Source organism: Poromitra crassiceps (assembly GCF_964638095.1).
Source record: "Poromitra crassiceps genome assembly, chromosome: 19".
In the NCBI taxonomy this organism is placed as follows: domain Eukaryota; kingdom Metazoa; phylum Chordata; class Actinopteri; order Beryciformes; family Melamphaidae; genus Poromitra; species Poromitra crassiceps.
This window is the reverse complement of record NC_139646.1, coordinates 19,963,118-19,986,633: the sequence shown is the minus strand read 5'-3', so window position 1 is coordinate 19,986,633 and position 23,516 is coordinate 19,963,118. Positions and strand designations below refer to the sequence as shown.

At 45.1% G+C, this 23,516-nt stretch overlaps 1 protein-coding gene across 1 annotated transcript; it reads right to left on the bottom strand.

Annotated features, from left to right (window-relative positions):
• Window positions 1-10,963: 10,963 nt before the first annotated feature.
• Window positions 10,964-22,542, bottom strand: mcrip2 (MAPK regulated corepressor interacting protein 2). The gene is made up of 5 exons (XM_083655353.1): window positions 22,030-22,542; window positions 21,796-21,859; window positions 19,429-19,562; window positions 15,891-16,004; window positions 10,964-11,450 (listed from the first exon to the last, which is right to left on the bottom strand). The coding sequence occupies exons 1-5, from the start codon at window positions 22,082-22,084 to the stop codon at window positions 11,380-11,382; spliced, it is 438 nt and encodes a 145-aa protein (XP_083511479.1). The 5' UTR covers window positions 22,085-22,542; the 3' UTR covers window positions 10,964-11,379.
• Window positions 22,543-23,516: the final 974 nt, after the last annotated feature.

The following is a 23,516-nucleotide window of genomic DNA, read 5'->3' as shown; positions in this document are numbered from 1 at the left end:
AATAACTCATTTTAAATTAACAGTTGTGATGTCATTATTCAGTCTTAACCACCAATATTTGATCCTTTTCTCACTCACTCCTATGTCACCACACTCTCCCTGCAGGGCTTGAAATTAACTTTTTTCACCACCTGCCAATATGGCTGCTAGATTTTAAAGTTACCAGCCAATTAGAATTTCCACTATCCGAAATGTTTTTCTTGAAACAAACCAGAATATGAGTGGGTTAATTTAAGCATAAGTATCAGTAAGTGGCCGGGATTCTCAAAGCCTGTGTTGAGGGTCACACGAACATGCACTCTTGAAGCTAAATAAATCCAAAACCAACAAGTTAATTATTTAAATTTCTACCTCAATGTAGAACAGCCATTTCTTACACATGAGATTACTTTTGGCCTTTTAGTCATAAAGATTATTGAAAGATATTCCATATTCCAGACTGAAATGCTATAACAGAAGAATATTGGCCAGAATGACATGTAGTCCATGGGCCAAGGCAAAAATCGGTACCACCTGAGGTGACCGCACAATTTTGTTATTTTTGTCTTCCTACATGTCTCTAGTTTATATTTTGGTATGATAACCCTGCCGATTTGGTAGCTTAAGGATAGTTATCACTCTGTAAACAAACATACCCCCATATAAATGACAAAACCCTGATTTCTGTGTATTAGTCCAGATGATATGTGAAAATGATGTTCCCTTTTTCGTAAAAGCATGAAACTTGGTACGCTTATAGTTTGGGGCCCTGTACAGTTTCAGAAATTGAGCCATCGCAAAAATGCCTTGTGGCGGCCATTTTAATTCTGCCATAAGCAAATTATGTAGTTTGCATCATATCTCCTGAACCACACATGCTAACACTGAAAAGGAGATGTCTATCCCAATGTTTTCATGGTCAAGGATTACAATGATACCATATAGAACATCATAAACTGTTAAAGTGACTAATCAATGGTGAATTTGATGACGTTGTGAGAAGGAAATGACAGTATCTGATAACCGATGCTATAACTTCAAAGCCATGACCATTCTCTGGCTAAGATGTTTTGATGAGTGATTTGACTTATATAGACCTTTTGTTAAAATAGCGCCCAGGTCCCTCCTAAAGATCCTGGGATGTTCCTTGCCAGATGGCCAAATCCAAGATGGCCACTGGCGCCATGTTAAAAAATTGACTTTTGACCCAGAGCACATAGAATAATGTATGAAGACACTTTTCAGTGTAAGTCAACCACGAGGAATCCGATTCTGACATCAGTTTGACATTATGGCATAGTTTTGACCCAGAATTCCAAGATGGCTGCCATCCAGTATTGTGGAAATGTAACTTTTGAATGGAAAGGTATACTGTGCGTTTGGGGTTTACCACAAGGAAGGAGATTAACAATGGTGGATGTTTTGGGAATCATTTCAGAATTATGTTCACTGAAAATATGTTAATGTCAACACCCATTTTACCTTGGTACTGCTGTACCAACTACCCCCAGGATTTCTTCCATTAAAATATTTAATGAATGTATGACAAGATAACTAAAATAAGCTCTTTTTATTAGCTGTAGCTATAGATTCTGAATCATCAGATTCCGCTCATAATTTTTAGCCACGTATACTGTGTCATACCGGTCAATCACACAGATGATATGTCAACATCACCATGGCGGGCAAGGATGATGGATGACACCTTGTGGACATAGTCCGACCACTTGTATGGGGTGCCATCTTGTGTCTGCCGATCTCTTGCTGATGGAGTTGCCATCCTCTAGATCATGCCCATGTCAACGAGTGTGATGTAGGGTTCTTGCAGCCCTACAGATTGGAGATAGAGCTCCTAGATGCGCTTGCTCTTCTGCGTCTTCCTGTATGTGATGTTGGAGTTGAATAAGGTCACACATTCATCAAAAACACAATGTTCCAGCAACTCGTGGAGGTTTACAAGTTGACCACAACCAGGTCAATCACTGCCTTGGAGTGCTCCACTCCATCTCAGCAGCTCCTACCTTGAGTTCCTCCCCGGGTAGTCTCGCTTGCCAGACACCCTCCCTACAATGGCAGAGTCTGGCTGCTAATACCTCCACCCTCCTAGTATAGGGGAAAAAGGCTCCGTTCACCTTTACAACTATCCACCAAAAGTATCAAGCAGGCCTGCTTTATTGCACAATCCCGATCCAACCGTTTTCAGCATGTAGCAATGAGCTAGCATTGTTGATGTTGTTGTTTCACAGTGGCACAGGCATTTGAGATAGACAGATTCGACACGGAGGGAGTGGAAATGAAATCCATAAATGCTCGCCACCAGTCAGTCAGAGCGGGTTGGAGCATGCATGCAGGGAGGAGGGTGGAAGATGATTGTGATGCTGCAGACGCAAAGTGCCGCTGTGTGTCACGCCGGTGACAACTTGTACTGACTTCCTATCTGGCTTCACACAATCACTCGCGGGTCTCACACAAAAATAGATCAGACGCCGAAACAATCTCTGCATGGGGCGAGCCGGCAGCATCACGGCTGGTCTGACTGAACGGTCTAATGTGCTAACAAGTGCGCCAAAATGAAACTGGCTGCGCTTCCAGATGCTTCGTCACTTCAGCATCTGGTGTGTTTGCACCTTTTTGCATCCATTTTGAGCGATGCCTGCATGCATGAGTTCAACTCCTTCCCGTTTGACCTGGCCTCCCCAACCCTCCGCACCTTACAGTCTGCCTGCCTCTCTGATGAACTCATTGCAGACTTAAAATCAGCCCATGCTGCAGGAGAGGAGAAGTTGACCAGATTCTTGCAAGTCCCGGGGGCCCTATCTTCGCAAAAGCGGTACGCCGCGCGCAATGCAAATTGGGGGCGTGCACAAGCGCATGCCTGTTATAATTTTTACTGGACATAGGCGTGCCACAATCAGGCGTTTCTGCGCAGAATACGGGGCAGCACCTCTTACGCGCAAAAAAAAAACACCTCTTACGCGCTAAATACCCCGCTGCGCTTGAGCGCACCATAATCTCTATGCTGTGCAGCACAGCGCAGAGTAAAATTCCTTTTGGATATGTCATTACACAGGGACGTGCCACGCCAGGACATCAAATTCTGTTGCTAAAATTGGATATTAGCAGATAATTCAGTGAGGCAATCAACTATAACTCACTGAGAAACTTTTATCACATCGCAAAGAGGGAAATTAATTTAGAAAACTTGTTGGACAATGGACATAGGCTATTCACCTTCACCTATCCCATAGTCTCGCTGGCCTGCCTCCCCTCCCACGCAGGTCTCCATAGTGGGATTGAGATGGGCAGCGCTTAGTGGCAGTGCCCTTGGAAAATACTTTCCAACAATCCAACTTGCCCTTTTCAGCGTGTAGCAACGAGCTAGCGTGTCGGTTTCTGCCGTTAGCTTGCTAGCTAGTTAGCATTGTTGTTTTCACTGAGGCAGCAGGGCACTATTTACAGCGACACACAGGGAGGAGTGGAAGCCGCTCTGATTGACATGGTCGGAGCCAATGACAGAGCTTGTAATAAGCCGGGAGCGGACATCCGGCAGCCACTGAAACAGTCGCTCCAATGGGGAGCAGCTGTAGAGCAGGGGAGGGCTTATCCCAGTTGCCTGTTTCCGTGGCGCCAGACTCCTCTCCCGGTAGGGAGGGGAGGCTGGCCAGCGAGACTAACATAATTATGAAATTACCCTCAAAACACAATAATTGTCATTACTAAACCATGTTTGGTAGGCATGGATTTGCAATTAAAATAGCTATAATTCACCATTGTTAATCTCCGTCCTTACTCTAAAAATGGTAAACCCCAAACACCACATACGTATATACAAGATAAAAAAAGAGGTAGCTGTCCAGTGTGGTTGCAGGGAGTTTCCCAGGTGTTGAAAGCAGCAGAGGAAGACATCCGAGGCACTCTGAATTATATTAAAAATCCTTTATTCTACAGGGATACAGGGTATTCTCCCTGTAGAATAAAGGATTTTTAATATAATTCAGAGTGCCTCGGATGTCTTCCTCTGCTGCTTTCAACACCTGGGGAACTTCCTGCAACCACACTGGACAGCTACCTCTTTTTCATCTTCTATCTATATATGCCCGATCCTGGAAGAGCACCTGATTTTTACTCTGCTAACCTATATTGATGTCTTCTTGACCGAATGCAGCACTCCCAATTGTATCTTTACCACATACGTATATGTTGCCATTCAAAAGTTAAGTTTTCATGCTACTGGATGGCAGCCATCTTGGAATTCTGGGTCAAAATTATGTCAGAATGTAAAACTGATGTCAGAATCAGATTCTTTGTGGTTGACTTACACCGAAAAGTGTCTTCATACATTATTCTAGGTGCTCTGGTTCAAAAGTAAATTTTTCAAGATTGTACCAGTGGCCATCTTGGATTTGGCCGTCTGGCAGAAAGTCGCAGGATGTTTGGGAGGGGCCTGGGGGCTATTTTAACAAAAGGCCCATAGAAGTCAAATTACTCATCAAAAAATGTTAGCCAGAGAGTGGTCATGGAATTGAGGTTATAGCATCAGTTATCAGAAACTGTGATTTCCTTCTCACGTCATTAAATTCACCATTGATTAGTTACTTTAACAGTTTATGATGTTCTATATGGTATCATTGTAATCCTATACCATGAAAACATAGGGATAGACATCACCTTTTCTGTCTTATCATGTGTGGTTCAGGAGATATGATGCAAACTACATAATTCCCTTATGGCGAAATTAAAATGGCCACCACGAGGCATTTTTGTGATGGCTTAATTTCAGAAGATTTACGGGGCCCCAAACTATAAGCGTACCAAGTTTCATGCATTTATGAAAAAGTGAACATGATTTTCACATATCATCTGGACTAATACACAGAAATCAGGGTTTTGTCATTTATATGGGAGAAGGTTTTTTACAGAGTGATAACTATCAATAAGCTACCAGATTGGCAGGGTTATCATACCAAAATATAAACTAGAGACATATAGGAAGACAAACATACAAAAATTGCGCGGTCCCCTTAGGTGGTACCGATTTCACCATTGGCCCATGGACTAATTGCATTGTATCCTTCTCAAAACACCACTGAATTCACCAAAACACCACTGAATTCACCATTAACTATTCATGTGAACAGTTTATGATGTTGTATAGGGTGTCATTGTAATCCCTGACCATGAAAACATAGGGGTAGACATCACATTTTTTGCGTTATCATGTGTGGTTCAGGAGATATGATGAAATCAGGGTTTTGTCATTTTTTTGGGGTAGGTTTGTTTACAGAGTGATAACTATCCTTAAGCTACCAAATCGGAAGGGTTATCATACCAAAATATAAACTAGAGACATGTAGGAAGACAAAAATAACAAAATCGTGCGGTCACCTCAGGTGGTACCGATATGTCAAAATTTCAGCCTTGGCCCATGGACTAATGAACATTTGGACACTTATTCAGCGGGTATCTTGCATGTTGCGTTCAGGTGCACTGTAAAAAAAAAAAAAAAAACTTGTTTTGCAATTCCATCGCGGGCCACACAGGGGGCCGTATGTTGCCCATGTGTGCTTTATAGTAACGTTCAGTCATAACTCATTTATAATTAAGCCCATAGTTAATGAACTAATCATGTACAAAACACACACACAGTCACATATTTTATATACTGTATATGTTGTAAGCCTAATTTTTGCCATCACAGCTGCTTTTTACATGTATGGGATAATACAGGCTAATATACAAGGTGTCCCAAGCTCTGAGTCATAAACTCAATGAATGTTCACATTCAGTCCTTGTATATTTCTCTCATGTGTTCATCATTCCTTTCCTCCTCTGTGTGTGTGTGATTGAGAAATGAGATGCAGGTGGTGTTCATCCTAATTGGCCTGGTCAGGTGTCAGATTGCTGCTGGCTGATTGGCTGGTGGAGAGCATTTAAGCCAGCTGATGCCATCCTGTCGCCCCTTGCTCTCCTCATTCCCAACGATGATGGCTGCTGTGCTGACTGCTGTGTTCTGTCAGGTAGGAACTGTGTGTAGACCTACTTTAGTAGTTCTGCAGAACTTTATTAAGATGTGTCTTTATCTTGGTAGACCTGTGCAGTCTAAACTGTAAATAGTTACCTTCCAGATCTACACTTTTGTACACTGTAAATAACACTTACCCAAGTAGCAGAAAGTAGGGGGAGAAGCCCTTTAGTTTTTTGTAACATTTTCTCATGTTTATTTTGTAGGAGCTTATAGGTAAGAGCTGTGTCATTTAATCCATCATTTTCTTTTCTTAGTAAATTTAAGGTTGGGGATTAGTTTGATTGGTTAGTTGTGTTGGGGCCATGCTGTGCTCTGAAACTAAACCTGCTACTTGTGAACTTGTGATGGTGGTTTGGCTGATCATCCTTGGGAGTGTGAAGAGTGGGGGCACTTTTGTGTTGCGGTCCGGTTCCCCCGAGGCCGGTTCCTAACATAATTGGGTGCTCGTCTGCTTTTCTCATTCGTCAGCACGTCGTGTGTCAGTGTGTGTATATATATATTTTATGTTTGTCTGGTGGGCAGTCTTTGTGCAGGTGGTAAATGGTGTTAGTCAAGGTGCCTTTGCATGGAGCTGGAAGCTCATGGTGGTAAAGCTGGTGGAGATGTTTGTTTGAGGAGGAGCCGGTCAGAGGGGACCAGTAAGACTGAGGAGGGGCGTGACAAGGCAGGGCCGTCAGTAGCACCGTTTCTCCTCTTTCTGTGTAGACTGCTACCCTACAAGAGTCTCCGTACATAGACTTGCCTGTCACTCTGACTCCCAAGCCGTCTAAATCAGCGATACAGACGTATTTACAAGTGTCACAGAAACATTTCAAAGCCACATATTGAGAAGAAGAGTTCATAGCTTCTCGACGTCGGGGTTCAAAAGCTCGACGCTGCTCATAAATGCCTCTTTTCATCTGAAGTCTGTGCTGGTGATATTTTTTACCGAGCCTTTGGCCAGAGTGGCGCTGAGAGCTCTAACCCGGAAAAAATATCACCAGCACAGACTTCAGATTAAGAGGCATTTATGAGCAGTGTCGAGCTTTCTAACCCAGACGTCGAGAAGCTATGAACTCTTCTCAATATGTGGCTTTGAAATGTTTCTGTGACACTTGTCCATACGTCTATCACTGATTTAGACGGCTTGGGAGTCAGAGTAACAGGCAAGTCTATGTAGGGAGACGGGACTCTTGTAGGGTAGCATAGTCTACACAGAAAGGAGAAATTGTGCTACTGATGGTCCTGCCTTGTCACGCCCCTCCTCAGTCTTACTGGTCCCCTCTGACCGGCTCCTCCTCCAACAAACATCTCCACCAGCTTTACCACCATGAGCTTCCTCAGCTCCATGCAAAGGCACCTTGACTAACACCATTTACCACCTGCACAAAGACTGCCCACCAGACAAACATATAAAATATATATATATACTCAGACGATGTGCTGACTAACGAGAAAAGCGGGCGACCCCCTATTGTGTTAGGAACCGGCCTCGGGGAAGGGGACTGCAACACAAAAGTGCCCCCACTCTTCCTACTCCCAAAGATGATCAGCCAAACCACCATCACAAGTTCACAAGTAGCAGGTTTAGTTTCAGAGCACAGCATGGCCCCATCAACAAATCAAACTAATCGCCAACCTTAAACTTACCTAAGAAAAGGATGGATTAAATAAAAGACAGCTCTCACCTATAAGCTCCTACAAAATAAACATGAGAAAATGTTACAAAACTAAAGGGCTTCTCCCTCCTACTTTCTGCTACTTGGGTAAGAGTTATTTAGTGTAAAAAAAGTATAGATCTGGAAGGTAGCTATTTACATTTTAGACTGCACAAGTCTACCTAGACAAGGACAGATCTAAAAGTTCTATAGAACTACTAAAGTAGGCCCACACAGTTCCTACCTCATCTGACAGACCAAAGAGTCAGCAGAGCAGCCATCATCGTTGGCAATGACAGCAAACCCATGCAGAAAGTTATTGAAATACAATGTTTGGGGGCTATCATTCAAAACTTTATTATCTACAGAATTAAACAGTTTCAGTCTTTCTCATGTGTGCACATCATTCCTTTCCTCAGTGTGTGATTGAATTATGAGTCCACTCATTGTACTGCTAGTCCCAACTGAGTCTTTGCTGTGTTCTGTCAGGTAGGAACTGTGTAGGCCTACTTAGTTATTCAGAACTTGAAGATGTGTTATCTTGGTGGACCTGTGCAGTCTAAACTGTAAATAGCTACTTCCAGCTCTTGTACACTAACATCTTACCCAAGTAAAGTAGGAGGGAGAAGCCCTTTAGTTTTTTGTAACATTTTCTCATGTTTATTTTGTAGGAGCTTATAGGTGAGAGCTGTCTTTATTTTATCCATCCTTTTCTTAGGTAAGTTTAAGGTTGGGGATTAGTTTGTTGTTGGGCCATGCTGTGCTCTGAAACTAAACCTGCTACTTGTGAACTTGTGATGGTGGTTTGGCTGGTCATCCTTGGGAGTGGGAGGAGTGGGGGCACTTGTGTTGCGGTCCCCTTCCCCGAGGCCGGTTCCTAACATAATTGGGGGCTCGTCTGCTTTTCTCATTCGTCAGCACGTCGTCTGTGAGTGTATATATATATTTTATATGTTTGTCTGGTGGGCAGTCTTTGTGCAGGTGGTAAATGGTGTGCATGGAGCTGAGGAAGCTCATGGTGGTTAAAGCTGGTGGAGAGAGAGGTTTGTTGGAGGAGGAGCCGGTCAGAGGGGACCAGTAAGACTGAGGAGGGGTGTGACAAGGCAGGGCCGTCAGTAGCACCGTTTCTCCTCTTTCTGTGTAGACTATGCTACCCTACAAGAGTCCCGTCTCCGTACATAGACTTGCCTGTGACTCTTGACTCCCAAGCCGCCTAAATCAGTGATACAGACGTATTTACAAGTGTCACAGAAACATTTCAAAGCCACATATTGAGAAGAAGGGTTCATCGCTTCTCGATGTCGGGGTTAGAAAGCTCGACGCTGCTCATAAATGCCTCTTCATCTGAAGTCTGTGCTGGTGATATTTTTTCCAGGTTAGAGCTCCCAGCCGTCAGAGCGCTCAACAGCGCCACTCTGGCCGAAAGCTCGGTAAAAAATATCACCAGTACAGACTTCAGATGAAAAGAGGCATTTATGAGCAGCGACGAGCTTTCTAACCCCGATGTCGAGAAGCTATGAACCCTTCTTCTCAATATGTGGCTTTGAAATGTTTCTGTGACACTTGAAAATACGTCTGTATCGCTGATTTAGACAGCTTGGGAGTCAGAGTGACAGGCAAGTCTATGTACGGAGACTCTTGTAGGGTAGCAGTCTACACAGAAAGAGGAGAAACGGTGCTACTGACGGCCCTGCCTTGTCACGCCCCTCCTCAGTCTTACTGGTCCCCTCTGACCGGCTCCTCCTCCTCCAACAAACATCTCCACCAGCTTTACCACCATGAGCTTCCTCAGCTCCATGCAAAGGCACCTTGACTAACACCATTTACCACCTGCACAAAGACTGCCCACCAGACAAACATACAAAATATATATACACACACACTCACAGACGACGTGCTGACGAATGAGAAAAGCAGACAAGCACCCAATTATGTTAGGAACCGGCCTCGGGGAACCGGACCGCAACACAAAAGTGCCCTCACTCTTCCCACTCCCAAGGATGATCAGCCAAACCACCATCACAAGTTCACAAGTAGCAGGTTTAGTTTCAGAGCACAGCATGGCCCCAACACAACTAACCAATCAAACTAATCACCAACCTTAAATTTACCTAAGAAAAGAAAATGATGGATTAAATGAGACACAGCTCTTACCTATAAGCTCCTACAAAATAAACATGAGAAAATGTTACAAAAAACTAAAGGGCTTCTCCCCCTACTTTCTGCTACTTGGGTAAGTGTTATTTACAGTGTACAAAAGTGTAGATCTGGAAGGTAACTATTTACAGTTTAGACTGCACAGGTCTACCAAGATAAAGACACATCTTAATAAAGTTCTGCAGAACTACTAAAGTAGGTCTACACACAGTTCCTACCTGACAGAACACAGCAGTCAGCACAGCAGCCATCATCGTTGGGAATGAGGAGAGCAAGGGGCGACAGGATGGCATCAGCTGGCTTAAATGCTCTCCACCAGCCAATCAGCCAGCAGCAATCTGACACCTGACCAGGCCAATTAGGATGAACACCACCTGCATCTCATTTCTCAATCACACACACACAGAGGAGGAAAGGAATGATGAACACATGAGATAGAGATAGACACTGTGTTTATCTCTATGGGATATAGATGTGATGGAGATATATCTCTATGGGATATAGATGTGATAGAGATAGACACTGTTTATCTCTATGGGATATAGATGTGATAGAGATTAACAGTTTTAAAGACGTGCTCATCTTTACAGTTTGTCCGATAAAACAGACCCCAGATTTGTTTACAACAAAAATATAACATTGAATAAATTGGGTCTCAGCTATTGCAATAAACTCAATTGAGGCATATTTTTTTGCCTGGCATGTGACTTTTTCATAGGCTATTATATTTTATTTCATATAACACATGTAGGATACATTGTCAATTTAATGCTTTTTTTAAAGTAGTTTTAACTACTTTTTCTTCATAGCTTGTAGTTTCCTAAACTACATTTGGGTAGCTTTGCCGTAGTTCGAACTACTTCCATGGTGAAGTACCGGTAGTTGGTAGCTTCCTAAGCTATGCTTTCAAAGTAGCACACTGCCGATAATATTAAGCTATAGTGTGATATGACATGTCTTGGTGTCCACCTACAATCAGCATACATCATATTGAATACCAACCTTTCTTTCCGATCAAGAACTATCTTCAAACCTTTATTTAATTTTATTATTTTTAAGAATTGGACTTGTGAAATGGAAAATATTTAGGGAACCATATTCTTACTAGTGGCTAAAATTATGTACAAAGAAATAATTCCAGCACACAGGAAAATCTTGGAAAAACTTTACTTTTTTTTCATTTGCTCTTCAATACTTTTCTATCCAAAGATCAGTCAAGAAATACATACGGCTGAACACACTTGAGGAAGGAGGCAGTTTTCTTAAACACTTGGAAGAAAAATCTCAGATCTTCTATCTGACGGGTCATTCAAATAGAGAGAGGGATCCTTGGCAGCGCACCGTTGAGTCGACACCACGTTCACAGTCAAGCCGTTGTTGCGAGGGGGGGGTTACGCACTGCGCACCCAGCGTTCTCTACAGCAGCATGAAGCGCAGGACATCAAAGGGTCAGAGGTGTTCATACGATCCGTCGCCCCCTGGAGGCAGACTCGGCTCATCTCCGCCCTCTTGATGCTGTCGCCGCTGGACCTACGAGGCCTAAGAGGCTCTGCTCCACCCCCAGCCCAAAGCCTCACCCAATCATGACAGGTTGGCAATGTTGGCAAGGAAACGCTGACCCCACCACTCCTCCAGGTCTATGGGCACAAAGTCTGCAGAGAGACACAACGAGAAGAGGAGGGACAAAGTATTAACCCATTGATACCTGATGCAGCATTTGCGTGTATATCCCTCATTTGTGTGCGTATCCCTTTAAGACCGCGAACCGCGTTAACGCGGTCTTAAAGGGATACACACACAAATGCTGCATCAGGTATCAATGGGTTAACAGAATGGATTGTTTTTCTTTTTCCCATAACAGAAAGGAGAGATGCAGTTATTCATTTGTGCAGACAAGGAAAAACTAAATCCCAAAGGCCCGCCCGACAAACATCGAAACCTCAAATAAAAGAAGGGGGGAAAACATACTAAAGCTTCTGGCATACTCTTCGCGCACGCGCTGGAGGCGGGGCTCAGAGGAGGGCGCGCGCACTCTGCGCGGGCCAAAACAGAACATACTCAGTGCGCAGCTCCAGGCTCCAGGCAGTCTGAATGAAATTGAATGTAACGTTCCCAATTCTATGTATTAAATTATAAAAAACGACCCCTCCACATTTGGGAAGGCTAAGCCACACAACTAGTTCGTTATAATCGAACAGCATGCTTTGAAGGCGACTTTACGACAGTGAGGACTCAATCACAGCAGATATCCGCTGATAGCCTACCACGGAGATCTCAGGCACAGGCAGCAAAACCGACGCGCTGATAGAAAAATCTCCATGGACGCGCCGCGCTGCGCTCAGGCCTCGCCCCCCGACACGCCCCGTGCGATGTCGTCATAATCGCCGTGCGCCCTATGCGCTTGGCTGGGCGCGAAGAGTATGCCAGAAGCTTAACACACCACTAAACTGAATAATGGAATAACAGAATCTAAACGGAAAAAAATGTAATGCATTTTTTTTATAATTATTTGCACATTTGACATTGAAAATCTATGTCTCTGAAAATGTGGTGTGCACATCAGATTTCTCACCATGAAGACATGTATGATAATAAATTCAGATCTGTGTCACCAAACAGTTAAAAGAAAATCAGACAAGGGGGGTGAAGCGGGTACTAACAGAACATTAAAAATCAGATGTGTGATGAACAAAAGTTAAAAGGCTTCATTTTACATCTGGAACAAGTCAGTCCGTTTTTAACTACTCGAAACACAGCAGAGTGCCTCTTTGTAAAAAGTCAGACGTGTTTCTATGACCTGAGGGAACAGGAGCAGACAGGTGTGGGCCAGTCTACAATCAGCAGTCAGAGCAGACAGGTGTGGGCCAGTCTACAATCAGCAGTCAGAGCAGACAGGTGTGGGCCAGTGTACAATCAGCAGTCAGAGCAGACAGGTGTGGGCCAGTCTACAATCAGCAGTCAGAGCAGACAGGTGTGGGCCAGTCTACAATCAGCAGTCAGAGCAGACAGGTGTGGGCCAGTCTACAATCAGCAGTCAGAGCAGACAGGTGTGGGCCAGTGTACAATCAGCAGTCAGAGCAGACAGGTGTGGGCCAGTGTACAATCAGCAGTCAGAGCAGGGTTATCGAGAGGGGCCAGTTTCTCTCAGGCATGACGAGTTAAAAATTAAAGCCGACTAACTATTACAACACTTTTCCTCTGGCTACAGATAAAGCTGAGAACAAAAGACACTTGGCATGTGATTCACAGACAGAAATGTGAGCAGCCAATCAGCCTTCACGCTTTAAATAACAACAACAACAACAACAAAACATGGTTAATTACAGTGTGAGAGTTCAGGGGGGTTAAGGTCTCATTATGAGAGTGTCCGCGCGGAAAAGTGACGTCAAATCAGCAGACACGCCCCTCCGCAAGGCTCCGTGCGGACGGTTTTCGAGCGGCCGTGCGCACGCCGAAATTTGTAACTACGCGGACGCGGACGGGCGGACAAAGTGGAGTTTTCAAGACTCTCGCTCAATTCCGCCTGCAGAAACCCACACGGAGTATACAAGCTCCACACGTTTCCTCGTCGGATTCCGTGTCTCTCATTTCCGTGCGGCCGGCCAAAGCGTCAAGCATAATCCAGGCTTTACACTTTATGTGCCAGGATGTCATAAAACTGTATAGTGAGATTAGATGCTATGAAGTCAGATTTACAGCGCCTTCCCTTCTCTGGAGTATTTTAGCTAAACAAAATGGAGACTGGTATGCAATGCAGGAAAACCAGTGATTGGGAATTGTATGTCAATCCAGGAGATAATCCCAGTGTAAGAGAGAGAGACATCCCAGTTTAAGAGAGAGATATCCCAGTGTAAGAGTGAGAGAGAGACATCCCAGTGTAAGAGAGAGAGACATCCCAGTTTAAGAGAGAGAGATATCCCAGTGTAAGAGAGAGAGACATCCCAGTGTAAGAGAGAGAGAGACATCCCAGTGTAAGAGAGAGAGACATCCCAGTTTAAGAGAGAGAGATATCCCAGTGTAAGAGAGAGAGAGACATCCCAGTGTGAGAGAGAGACATCCCAGTGTAAGAGAGAGAGACATCCCAGTGTAAGAGAGAGAGACATCCCAGTGTAAGAGAGAGAGACATCCCAGTGTAAGAGAGAGATATCCCAGTGTAAGAGTGAGAGAGAGACATCCCAGTGTAAGAGAGAGAGACATCCCAGTTTAAGAGAGAGAGATATCCCAGTGTAAGAGAGAGAGAGAGACATCCCAGTGTAAGAGAGAGAGAGACATCCCAGTGTAAGAGAGAGAGACATCCCAGTGTAAGAGAGAGAGACATCCCAGTTTAAGAGAGAGAGATATCCCAGTGTAAGAGAGAGAGAGACATCCCAGTGTAAGAGAGAGAGAGACATCCCAGTGTAAGAGAGAGATATCCCAGTGTAAGAGAGAGAGACATCCCAGTGTAAGAGAGAGAGATCCCAGTGTAAGAGAGAGATATCCCAGTGTAAGAGAGAGAGACATCCCAGTGTAAGAGAGAGAGATCCCAGTGTAAGAGAGAGAGACATCCCAGTGTAAGAGAGAGAGATCCCAGTGTAAGAGAGAGAGATCCCAGTGTAAGAGAGAGAGATCCCAGTGTAAGAGAGAGAGAGACATCCCAGTGTAAGAGAGAGAGATCCCAGTGTAAGAGAGAGATATCCCAGTGTAAGAGAGAGAGACATCCCAGTGTAAGAGAGAGAGATCCCAGTGTAAGAGAGAGATATCCCAGTGTAAGAGAGAGAGACATCCCAGTGTAAGAGAGAGAGATCCCAGTGTAAGAGAGAGAGATCCCAGTGTAAGAGAGAGAGACATCCCAGTGTAAGAGAGAGATATCCCAGTGTAAGAGAGAGATATCCCAGTGTAAGAGAGAGAGAGACATCCCAGTGTAAGAGAGAGATATCCCAGTGTAAGAGAGAGAGACATCCCAGTGTAAGAGAGAGAGATCCCAGTGTAAGAGAGAGATATCCCAGTGTAAGAGAGAGAGAGACATCCCAGTGTAAGAGAGAGATATCCCAGTGTAAGAGAGAGATATCCCAGTGTAAGAGAGAGAGAGACATCCCAGTGTAAGAGAGAGATATCCCAGTGTAAGAGAGAGATATCCCAGTGTAAGAGAGAGAGAGACATCCCAGTGTAAGAGAGAGATATCCCAGTGTAAGAGAGAGATATCCCAGTGTAAGAGAGAGAGACATCCCAGTGTAAGAGAGAGAGAGACATCCCAGTGTAAGAGAGAGAGAGACATCCCAGTGTAAGAGAGATATCCCAGTGTAAGAGAGAGAGACATCCCAGTGTAAGAGAGAGAGAGACATCCCAGTGTAAGAGAGAGAGACATCCCAGTGTAAGAGAGAGACATCCCAGTGTAAGAGAGAGACATCCCAGTGTAAGAGAGAGACACCCCAGTGTAAGAGAGACATCCCAGTTTAAGAGAGAGAGATATCCCAGTGTAAGAGAGAGAGACATCCCAGTGTAAGAGAGAGAGAGACATCCCAGTGTAAGAGAGAGAGACATCCCAGTTTAAGAGAGAGATATATCCCAGTGTAAGAGAGAGAGAGACATCCCAGTGTAAGAGAGAGAGACACCCCAGTGTAAGAGAGAGAGACATCCCAGTGTAAGAGAGAGAGATATCCCAGTGTAAGAGAGACATTCCAGTGTAAGAGAGAGAGACATCCCAGTGTAAGAGAGAGAGAGACATCCCAGTGTAAGAGAGAGACATCCCAGTGTAAGAGAGAGAGACATCCCAGTTTAAGAGAGAGATATATCCCAGTGTAAGAGAGAGAGACATCCCAGTGTAAGAGAGAGAGAGACATCCCAGTGTAAGAGAGAGAGAGACATCCCAGTTTAAGAGAGAGAGATATCCCAGTGTAAGAGAGAGAGACATCCCAGTGTAAGAGAGAGAGACATCCCAGTTTAAGAGAGAGAGATATCCCAGTGTAAGAGAGAGAGACATCCCAGTGTAAGAGAGAGAGACATCCCAGTGTAAGAGAGAGACATCCCAGTGTAAGAGAGAGAGACATCCCAGTGTAAGAGAGAGAGACATCCCAGTGTAAGAGAGAGAGAGAGAGAGAGTCTAAGGTGCTTACTCTTCATCACAGGACTGGGGGTCTTCTCGGTGTACTGGACGGGCCCCTGGGTGCTGGCTGGCTCCCTGCTGGCCCCCGCCACATCCCCCATCTGTTGCTCCACCTCCTGCCACGCTGCACAGACACAGACACAGACACACCGGGGTTAGAGGAACCCACAGTGGCGTGGACACTTGTTAAGTATAGTGTAGTCTCAACGCCAGACCCATGAGAGTTCTTACGCTGATACACTACTGTACGTTACTGCATGCTGCAGAGCTCTCTCTGGGTCTGGGATGCTTCCCCCCCACTTGGCCAGTGATTGGCCAGTGGTGGATTCAGTCTTCCCCAATCAGCCCATTTTTCGAACCGCTCTCTCATCGGTGCTACGACCTGTCACTCATTCAATTTCAACCCGCCTTCAAAAACCAGCAGTGGCTGTGAAGTGGCACAGACTCACTTATGTAGTATGTGGAGCGCAGCGATTCCATGTAATGTTTGAGTCTGGGGAGAGACTAAGTATAGTGTGATGGCATTGGCTTGCTAGAATGTAATCAACAATTTAAAAGTGTCATTATAAAGTGCAAATTGATTATATAATTTGGAAGGAGAGCTTGTGAAATTGTGATGGTGAATCAGTTTCATTTATGATTACTACAGCTGAATCAAATGTAGCCATTATCGCGATTCATTTTTCTGCGCCACAATACAGATCGTCACATTTTCGTATTGCGATATATTGAATTTTTTCATTCCTACAAAATAACAATGGAAAACGTGTCTGCTGTATCAAATCAACAACACACAGGGACACTGACTCGTGAGGTTAAGTGACTAGTTTTGCAGAGTATGTTCCATTTGTAGGAAAATGTAAATAGGAGGTAAATTTGCACACACAACTCAAGTGAGGCAGCCTGGAGGCCTTGGGGGCGGGCCCAGAGTCCTTGGGGGCGGGCCCAGAGTCCTTGGGGGCGGGCCCAGAGGCCTTGGGGGCGGGCCAGACCGGCTGGGAGAGTGTTTATCAGCCTGAGCAAAGGCCTTCAGCTTCACACACAGATAACACACTGAAGGGTCTGGGTCCTGGGAGTGATATTTATTTTCTGAGGATGGCGAAGGCATGACCCCCCCCCCTCTGCCTCTGATTGGCCTCGTGTCACGCTGTTCATCCAATCACATTCGCTTGGCTATCCTGCATCTCTTTCTACAGTGAGTCTGTGGTCAGGCAGACAGCAGTTTCGCTTGGCGTGCATGAAAGACGCCACTGTGTGTTTATGTTTTCAATATAGTCTGGTCTATGGTTTATAATGCCGTCGCTACTCTTGACAATGCACGTATGCAGCCTATCGACAAATCTTTTCAAAAATGATAAAAGATTTGTGAGAATTGATCAAGGGTGATCTAGAGGTTGATAAAAACAGGGTCAATGCGCATTTACAGTGAACTTTAATTCAGCTTATTCTAACGCAAGAGTGACTGACCAGACTGTAGAAAGAGATTCAGCATAGCCAAGCGAATGTGATTGGATGAACAACGTGACGCTAGGCCAATCAGAGGCAGAGAGGGCCGGGTCATGCCTTCGCCATCCTGGGGGGAAGACATCGCTTCTGCGAAGTGAGGCCATTGGGGAAGTGAGGACATTTTGGGGGCTGTTTGAAGGTTAAGACTTGATTTTAAGGGTTAGGTTAGAATTGGGTAGACATTATTAGTTGCGATGGTTATGGTGAGGGGCTAGGGAATGCATTATGTCAATGAATGTCCTCAGTAAGGTAGCTGTACAAACATGTGTGTTTTTATCTGAAAGCAACTTGCAGATAAAGGCTGTTGCATGAGAGGCGGGGCTTGTCTTTGGGCGGGCAGCTGTACTCAAACGATCTCTGGTGACAAAAGGGTCTTGTGTGGCGGCCATCCAAGAATAACATAAGTGCTGCTTCATCCAAGAACAACATAGGTGCTGCTTCATGCTGATTCAGCACCATCCAAGAATAACATAGGTGCTGCTTCATGCTGATTCAGCACCATCCAAGAATAACATAGGTGCTGCTTCATGCTGATTCAGCTCTATAACATAGGTGCTGCTTCATAACAACATAGGTGCTGCTTCATGCTGCTTCAGCGCCATCCAAGAATAACATAGGTGCTGCTTCATGCTGATTCAGCACCATCCAAGAATAACATAGGTGCTGCTTCATGCTGATTCAGCTCTATAACATAGGTGCTGCTTCATAACAACATAGGTGCTGCTTCATGCTGCTTCAGCGCCATCCAAGAATAACATAGGTGCTGCTTCATGCTGATTCAGCACCATCCAAGAATAACATAGGTGCTGCTTCAGCTCTATAACATAGGTGCTGCTTCATAACAACATAGGTGCTGCTTCATGCTGCTTCAGCTCTATAACATAGGTGCTGCTTCAGCTCTATAACATTCGGACGGCACGGTGGCTCAGTGGTTAACACTGTTGCCTCACAGCAAGAAGGTCCCGGGTTCGAACCCCGGTCCGTCCCAGGTCCTTTCTGTGTGGAGTTTGCATGTTCTCCCCGTGTCCGTGTGGGTTTTCTCCGGGTGCTCCGGTTTCCTCCCACCATCAAAGAAAGACATGTATGTTAGGGTTAATACTCCTGTCAGTGCCCCTGGCCAAGGTACTGGCAAAAAGAACTGGAGTTGGTCCCCGGGCGCTGCACAGTGGCTGCCCACTGCTCCTAGTTCTAGGAAGGTTCCTAGTAGAGGATGGGTCAAATGCAGAGGATGAATTTCCCCAAGGGGATAAATAAAGGATAACTTAACTTAACTTAACTTAACATAGGTGCTTCATGCTGATTCAGCCAAGAATAACATAGGTGCTGCTTCATGCTGATTCAACCAAGAATAACATAGGTGCTGCTTCATGCTGATTCAGCACTGCAAGTCATTCATTTTCACCAGGGCATGAAAGTATTAGCGAGCACTAAGGCATGCCGGGTTAAAGTGCATGACAGAAAGAGGACTTGTACACTGGGATTCTTTTGAATGTTTGTTGTGTTCGTGACTATTCGCATTCTTCTCTCCACTGACTCACTCTGTGGATGGCAGCAATTTCTTAAAAACCTCTTGCACCCTGCCTTGTCCCACCGGTGGGTCTGTCAGAGAGCTGAGCTTTGTTCAAACCGTCAAAACGTTCTTAAATTCTAGTCAGGATCCCAAAGATCCCACAAGACATGAGAGAGAGAGTCATTTTTTGTTTTTAATCACGCTGATGTAGGTTCAAGTGCTAATTTTTCAGATGAGTTTGTTTTTAATTTATTTGAAGATATAAAGTGGTGATTGACTTCTTTTGAATGGACCACCTGAGACCCGGCTGGGTCCGGGTCGGACCCTTGGGTATTCGGGCATACCCGAAGACCTTTAATGGTGCAGCCGTAAACAAATGGCATCTTGGGTTTGAATATTGTACTTATTATAAGCGTAATGGAGCTTCAATGGAGCTTTGGGACAAGCAGACAGAATATGTTCTGTATATGACTTTGACTTGTATGACACACATCTCAAACTAATCCTGTATCCTATCCTGTGGCCACCTCACCTTCATAGACAAATCTGACGTTCTCCTCGTGTGCAGGAGTGAAGCCTTCCGCGGGACCATCGGCCTTCTGCCCGGCCGCGGTGTGGTAGCGCTTCCCGTTCAGACGATTGAACACGATCTTAGGAGGCGGAGAGCTGGAGAATTGAGAGAGAGGAGGTTAGTGAGAGAGAGAGGGGGTTAGTGAGAGAATGAGGGGGTTATTGAGAGAGAGAGAGAGAGGGGGTTAGTGAGAGAGAGAGGGGGTTAGTGAGAGAGAGAGGGGGTTAGTGAGAGAACAAGGGGGTTATAGTGAGAGAGAGAGGGGGGGTTAGTGAGAGAGAGAGGGGGTTAGTGAGAGAACGAGGGGGTTATAGTGAGAGAGAGAGGGGGGGTTAGTGAGAGAGAGAGGGGGTTAGTGAGAGAACAAGGGGGTTATAGTGAGAGAGAGAGGGGGGGTTAGTGAGAGAGAGAGGGGGTTAGTGAGAGAACGAGGGGGTTAGTGTGAGACAGAGAGGGGGTTAGTGTGAGACAGAGAGGGGGTTAGTGAGAGAACGAGGGGGTTATTGTGAGAGAGAGAGAGGGGGTTAGTGAGAGAGAGAGAGGGGGTTAGTGAGAGAACAAGGGGGTTATTGTGTGAGAGAGAGAGAGGGGGTTAGTGAGAGAGAGAGAGAGAGAGAGAGAGGGGCTTAGTGAGAGTGAGAGAGAGAGAGAGAGAGAGAGAGAGAGAGAGAGAGAGAGAGAGAGAGAGAGAGAGAGAGAGGGGGTTAGTGAGAGAACGAGGGGGTTAGTGTGAGACAGAGAGGGGGTTAGTGAGAGAACAAGGGGGTTAGCTGGGAAATTGCTCACTAGGGGATAAATCAACATCACAACAAAATACAGGAGGTAGTAGTAGCCTTGTAGTAGTAGAGGGGATTTGGATATATCTTTACAAATTAAGCCCCTTATTTCATGCTGTCTACAAGAAACAGGCTGACAAATGGCAGGTAAAGGAAATCAGCATGTTCAGTACTGAGAGCCAGTTGCTGGTTAACTTCAGTTGGCCAATAGGCTTTTGTATTACCTTGTAATGGATACCAGATTTTGGTTGAATTAACACAGGTACTGTCCTATAACCTCAAGTTAGTCTTTAGCTTTTACAGCTGAAATAGATTGTTTTATGGAAAGTAATGCCATTTTGAAACCCCTGAATCAAATCACTTTTTACTGCCGTGCAATTGTCTGACAAAGAAAATCAGAAAGACATCCCAAGTTCCTTTAATTGCTATGATGGTGAATTTACTGACGAGCTATAGTAGTAAGAGCAAGACAGCAAGAGTTTTTTTTTCCAGTGGAGAAGCAGCAAGACTCCTGCTTTAGTTACTCAAAATCACTCAAAATTCAAAAAGTCTTGTGGCTGCAATACATTCTGGTCTATTGAGGCTGCTATCAGTGGAGGAAATAATGGTATATTTGCCTCTTCCAAAATAGATTTCTCCCTTTGATTGTTGACGCTATTTGTGTCGACTGTTGAGAAAGAACCCTTTTCTCCTTGATTCTGAGGGGCTGACACCAAATCGTGACATAATATTGTTGATTTTTGGGTAACTCGTTTGAACTTTTCTGCCCTCAAATTCCTGTAAATATCTCTAAGTGATGTCACAACATCTACCTTTGGCCAGTTTCCAGGGTAATTAGGACAATTCCCCAACCAGCAAAATGGACAGGCAAGGTAAGGTACTTTATTTATTGTATTTTTTAAACAGTGTTTTATGTGGATGTTTGCTCTAGGCTCTAGGATTTCTCTATGGGGGGTTATATTTCCGACAGCACTTGAAGGAAGCTTAGGATACTCTTCCTTTCTGAAACGGTTCCTGTGGATCCAGCCCTGGTAACCAGAGCCATGCTGCTGTGGCATTTAAAAAAAACAAGCCCCCAGGGCAGGCCCCTAAACAAGCCTCCCAGGTAGGCTACTAGCAGCTAGGGCCCACAGCTAACCTGGCAAGGTCACGGTTATTGGGCAGAAGCTAGTTGCGAATCATTGGTGTTAATAACAGTTTGAGTTGTTGCTTGTCACCTCATTCAGGTCAACCAAAAAGGCAACCAGATAAGAATCGACCTGTTAGATCTACATTTTGCAGAGGGCAGATGACCGGGGAACATAGGGATGACCCCGAGGTGATTAGGCTAAAAACAAACGAAAACGAGCTGTGTTGTGTCGCCAAAATTGAAAGCAAGAGCTGGGTTGTAACCGCGTCCGATAATGGATCTAGCGTTGTTACCTAAAAGTCACATCGACGTTACATGATCGCACACAGCGCACGTGTTGGATATTTTGGGCCCATGTTGCTGCCCAGCAGCCTGCAAACGCATTTTTTTTACACGCACAGAAAACAGCTGATTTCTACTTACGTGAGCCAAGATGTCGATTTAAGCTTCAGGTCGTTGGTTTTACTCTCAATCTGTTGTGTGGGACCTAAAGAGACAATTCCAATGGTTATATAGATAAGTGTAGGTTCACGACACGTATAGAGTAGGCTAGGGCTACTTACATTGCATATATATGACAGAAATCCGAAGTGTAACCATGCCATTCATCTCAGTGCAACATTGCATCATGTGAGACTGGTTTGTGTAGCTGCTCACCTGTCCTCCGCTGTGTCACAAGTTTACTGGGACCTTTGGTGATTGTGTACATCATGTGAACCCCAAAACTTCTGTGGTGTCTACTACATATATGAAAAGACAAGAAAAACAGTCCCGTCCTCCTGTCACTCTGTAGGGTGGTATAAGCGCACACCGTCAACTGTGATGCAATCCCCCAGTCTTGTGTCCGCTCCTCCTCGTGACGCAGACACGAGCGGAATAATAATAATAATATTGCAGCGTGTTTTTTTTTTTCCAGGTCAGCTGGTCGGTCGGCCTGGAGCCTAGACTTGTTGACTCGATGCCCGGTGGTGTAATGAATCCGCAGGTGTTTGCTCTAATAACCCGATGCTCCTGCAGGCAGAAGGTGGCCTGTGTAGGTCATCCAAGGAGAAAGCGGCTTCACATGCCCGGGGCTCACCGAAACTGCACTGCGCTCTGTCCGTCCGATGTGCCTCCTGTGAGTGGACACACAGTACTTTCACCGATCCGCTGATGCTCCGGGACTGACAGCACCTCTCTGCCAGGGTATAAAGGGCACCGCACGCGCTGGGCTCACCAGGACAGATACCGACCATGCTCGAACGGTGTCAAGCCGGAGGGGGTGAAACGCGGCACTTCCGGTCAGCGTTTTCAAAATAAAATAATGACAGGTGAACATGGCATGGTAATTTTCAAGGGGGATCATTGACGTCTCACTCATCTCACTCTGAATGAGAATGGGCATGCCCACTTTATGCTAATACATACATCAAGAACAAAGCACTGGGAATTTCAGTAGTATTCTGCAGGATATTGTCATTATAGTAGTTGACACCTTTCTATGTTTAATTGCTTAAGTCATCAGTCAGTCATCAATTAGTATTTTTTCTTCTACCTTAAATTTACTATGTAGAAGAACACATTCATCACAGTCTACCTAACCTAAACCATAATACAATATAATTTGTTGTGTCCATATTACAGCATTTTTGACTCCCTCCCGCCCATTTAATCAAACGATCCCACTGTGTATTTTGATAAGAAATTCTTGTTCTCTATAACCCAACAGGCCAACACTTACAGTATTCTTCTCCTGGTAGCAGAGGGTGGAGCAGAGACCGGGGCATCAGGGGGGAATTGGCGAGAAAATGGGGGCAAAATCGAGGACACACGCGTTTATTTCGAAGACAAAATCTCCCAATTTCCGGTTATCTCCGCTCCGTCTTGACGTAGCAATTCCACGCCGGGCAACCCCGAGTGACGTCGCTGCACGCCCCCAGAAGGCGGTTTGGAGGCGTGCCGTCCTTCAGACAACGCCGCTCACCTTTCACCCATAAACCGAACGCGCAGATAGATAAGCTTGTTTATAGGCTAAACAACTGAAGTCATATATTGGAGACTGGATTATGCAACTCCTTCAGCACTTCAGAGTCTAGACTGCGCTATCAGGAGCTAGGCTACATTTCAGTCAGGGCAAATTGATCTCCTGTTCTCTTCTGTAGACC